A 5,000-nucleotide genomic window follows, 5' to 3' on the forward strand; every position below is an offset into this window, starting at 1 on the left:
AAATTAAATAAATATAGAAGATGTAATTGAGGAAACATGATTTTGCCAGCTAGTATAACGAGGACAGGCGGATGCTCTTTTAACCCTATTCTGACGGAACACGCCTTCTGGCATCATGACAAACCACTTGATCTGTGGAGTGCAGCTGTACACTTGGGCGGTACACCAAAGTGCTACGAGCCGGACGTTCGGCTTAATGTAGCAAACTCCCACGCTCAAAGTCGGCTTGTTGCCATTAATCTCCAGAGCATAGAGTTTTTTCTTATTTTCTTCATCTTTCAGTAAAGGGTTAAGGAGACAAGGGCTGACAGCTGATTAGGTATGCCTCATTTATAGCATTAACCTCCAGGCTGCATGTTTTAGGCAAAGCATTTTGATGCAATCAGAATTCCACCTTGGAACACACTTGGAGGTATACGGTCATGAGGTTTGGGGAATGGATATATAGGTAGCTCTTAGGACTGTAACTGTGAAAATTGTAGCATATGTGAAATGGATGAGAAAGGGGATGGAGGGGTATGAATAGTAGAGAGTGAAGTGAAAGTATGCCAGTCAGCTCTATTGAAGCATCAGCGTGGGAGTTTAGGAAGTGGGACATATAAAGTAGGAAAACGAAGGACTGGGAAGTGGTCTTTATTGGAAAAGTGGTCTAGAATTGGGAATTGGTATAGGAGAATGTGTATGACAAGTTATAAAAAATGATATGACAAAGGTCATATATATATATATATATATATATATATATATATATATATATATATATATATATATATACACACACACACACACACACACACACATATATATATATATATATATATATATATATATATATATATATATACATATATATATATATATATACATATATATATATATATATATATATATATATATATATATATATATATATATATATATGTGTGTGTGTGTGTGTGTGTGTATATAATTATATATATATAAATGTTATACATATTTAAATGAATACATATAAATATAAATATATATATATAAATAAATGTGTATATATGTATAAATGTATATATATAATATATGTATATAATATATATATATATATATATATATATATATATATATATATACACACACATATATGTGTGTATTTATATAATTCAGTTTTCTGTGAATTTTGTTACATAGAGATGGCTCCACATGTGCTCAGCCAGCAAGGAGTGTATTAATAGGCCATGGTGAGTATTCCTGATTTCCCCATTCCTTGCATTCCTTGTATTGGCAGGAAAATGTGTTTTTCTTTTTAATACAATTGATATCAATGCTATAATTAGTGTTATTCGTGTTATGATTATTAAATCATTGTTAAAATCTTGGTAACATTTAAGTCAACGAAATAATACAAAAGACCCTTTGCAAAAGTCATGGAAAGGATAAACAGGTGAGATAGGTAGGACTAATAACCGACTCCTTGGTGATTGGGCACTTGTGTAGATACAATAAATAAACATATATTACTGTTGACATGGCATGTGTTCTTACCATCTGTGCTGATTGGGTTAAACTTATATATATATATATATATATATATATATATATATATATATATATATAAAAATTTATGTAAATGTATATGTATATGTATATCTATATGTATATATAGATATATAATATATATATATATATATATATATATATATATATATATATATATATATATATATATATATATATATACACACATATATATGTGTGTGAGTGTGTGTGTGTGTGTGTGTGTGTACATAAATATATGTATATATATGTATATATGTATATGTGTGTATGTATATATATATATATATATATATATATATATATATATATATATATATATATATATTATGTATATATATATATATATATATATATGTAATATGTATATATATATTATATATATATGAATATATATATATATGTATATATATATTATCTATCTTTCTATCTATCTACCTATCTATCTATTTAAATGTATATATATGTATCTATCTATCTATCTATATATAAGAATATATATATATACATAAATATATATAAATGTATATACACATAATAATGTATATACATATCTAAATGTCTATATATATGTGTATATATATGTGGATATATACATAAATGTGTGTATATATATATATATATATATATATATATATATATATATATATATATATATATGTATAAACATGTGTATATATATATTTATATATATATATATATATATATATATATATATATATGTATATGTGTATATATATATGTATATGTGTATATATATATATATATATATATATATATATATATTTTAAAGGGTATATATATATATATATAAATATATATATATATATATATACCCTTTAATATATATATATATATATATATATATATATATATATATATATATATATAAATGTGTGAATATATAAATATACATAAAGGAAAAATGGAATAATGCCATTTCGCAATGATGTAGATGCATAACAACCCTCCCTGACCGGGCCTCGAACCTAGGTCTCTCTGGGTATGAAATTGGATAGCCAGTAACTAAACCAACTATACCACACAACCCACTAAAAGGAGTGTGCAATTAGGATCTCTCAAGCTCCATAGACATTACCTATCTACTCATACTTGAGTAATGATAGCAAAGTTTTACACACACTCCCCATGGACACTCTTTAGCAATTTAGCAATTCAAATCTTGAGTCAGATGTACTGAGGTATATTTATGAAAGATGGAATAATGCAATGCCGCATTGATATCGATAAAGATCAACCCTCCCTGACCAGGACTCGAACCTAGGTCACTCCAGGTATGAAACTGGAGGGACAGTACTAAACCAACCAAGCTACATGACCTCCTAAAAGGAGTATGCAACTAGGATCTCACTAGCTCCATTGACATTACCTATCTCCTCATACTTGAGTAATGATAACGAAGTTTTACACATACTCCCCGTGGGCACTTGGTGGAAATTGAGTTGGGAGAATAGGCAAATCATTGACACTCTAGAACAAAATTATAGTTACAATGCCCCAAAGAAATCAACAACCTATAAATGGATAAGTCAGTTCAGAAGTGGAAGAAACGAAATTGAAGATGAGCCCCACAGTGGCAGACCATCAACGTCAGTTTGTGAGGAAAACATTGATGCTGTTCACCACATGATTAAAAAGGATAGACGAATTACCACTGAATCAGTAGCATACACACTAAACATCTTTGTGGGTGATGAACACACAATTCTGGTGGAGAGTTTGGGGCTAAACACGCTTTCCACTCAATGGGTCCCTAGGCTGTTGTGCCCAGATCAACAACAAACATGGGTAGATCTTTCAATGGAAATTTTGAACAAGTGTGATGAGGACTCTAAAGCTTTTCTGCAGAGAAATGTGACGGGATGAAACATGGCTCTACCAGTACGATCCCAAGGACAAAATCCAATCAAAGCAGTGACTGCCCAGGGGTGGAAGTGGACCAACCCTGGAAAGCTGCATCAATGTGTTCTCTTCCACCATGACAATGAACCCACTCACAGCACCCGCCAGACAAGAGCTGTGCTGCGTGAATTTCAATGGGAAATTGTCTGACACTCACTTTACAGTCCTGATTTAGCCCCATCCGACTACTTCTTGTTTCCAAACGTTAAAAAAATAATTGAAAGGTACCATTTTTCCATCAGTTGAAGAGGTAAAAAGAGATGCTCTGACATGATTCTGATTACACAACCCTCAGTTTTACACAGACAGACTTAAAGACTGGTATCAACATTTGCAGAAGTGTATTTACCTTAGTGGAGCAAATGTTGAAAAATAAACAACATAAGTGAAACCATTTTTCATAGTCCTTTTTCCACAAACCTTCTGAAGCCCCCTCATATATATATGCAGCGATACAATAGGCTGTAGACAAATAATTATAACACACACACACACACACACAATGTATATTACCAACCTTCAATATATTCTACATGTGCTAATGTTAGGCCTATAGGATTGGGACGGTGAGGAGATCTACTGGCAAAAACACCAATCCGTTTCCCATTCAACCTTGGAGGTGCAACCTTGGACTTTGCATGATTTCCATCTTTAGTTTCACCATTTTTGTTGAAGATGAAGAAAATCCTGCAAGAATATTAGAGAATTACTTTGTAATACTTATGTATTTAAATCCTTTGCTGAGACATTCAAACAATGAAGGTAAATTATCATCAGTATAATAAATTATCAGTAAAATAAAGCATTCACTGAGTAATCGGAATATGTATAGTTACAGGCCTTGAACAACATATGAATATGCCTTAAAGATGCTTACCAAATGTGGGAGTATTCATCTAAGCCTTCCAATGAATGATGAGGGTTGTTAAACACATCCTTATCAATTTTTAGCATTCCTCGGCTTAGTGTCGTTACACTACCCTGCCTTGGTGTTCCATTCTTGTGACGAAACCAGCTTTTAATGTGACCTGAGGATGCGTGAATACATACATATATATATTTATACAAATATATAAATATATGTATATATATACACATGTATAGGCATATAGATGTGTGTATATATATACACATGTATAGGCATATAGATGTGTGTATATATATGTACACAAATAGGTATATATATGAACATATACATATATATGTATACAAGGGGGGCTTCAAAAAGTTTGTGGAAAAAGTTCATAACTTAAAATTATGTGGATAGATTTTGATTTCAATGCACCTGAACATTCTTGTACTAACATGTTAATAATGTGTTCAAACATGAACCCTAGCTCGATTCAGATAGGTCACTTGTACCAGCATCATAACAAACCACTTGCATGTGCAGTGAGGTGCCAGAGCCCATGGAGCGGGAATTTCCGCTTGATGTGGTGGGCTCCTGTGCCCAGTGTCGGTTCGTTGCCAGAAATCACCAGAGTTTATCATGCTCAGGGATTTCTGTTATCCAGGAGTGATGGGTTAAATGCAGGTAATAACGCATCACT

At 31.5% G+C, this 5,000-nt stretch overlaps 1 protein-coding gene across 3 annotated transcripts in view; it reads right to left on the reverse strand.

Moving 5' to 3' along the window:
- The window catches only part of LOC125028240 (tRNA (adenine(37)-N6)-methyltransferase-like), a 23,260-nt gene that overhangs the window by 4,976 nt on the left and 13,284 nt on the right, over positions 1-5,000 (reverse strand). For all 3 annotated transcript variants that reach the window (XM_047617650.1, XM_047617649.1, XM_047617648.1), the window contains 2 exons: positions 4,328-4,478; positions 3,968-4,137 (listed from right to left, as the gene is read on the reverse strand). In XM_047617650.1, coding sequence (XP_047473606.1) covers positions 3,968-4,137; positions 4,328-4,478 — 321 coding nt within the window. The remainder of the gene's footprint in view (positions 1-3,967; positions 4,138-4,327; positions 4,479-5,000) is intronic.

The sequence above is a fragment of the Penaeus chinensis genome, chromosome 8 (genome assembly GCF_019202785.1).
Source record: "Penaeus chinensis breed Huanghai No. 1 chromosome 8, ASM1920278v2, whole genome shotgun sequence".
NCBI classification, from domain to species: Eukaryota; Metazoa; Arthropoda; class Malacostraca; order Decapoda; family Penaeidae; genus Penaeus; species Penaeus chinensis.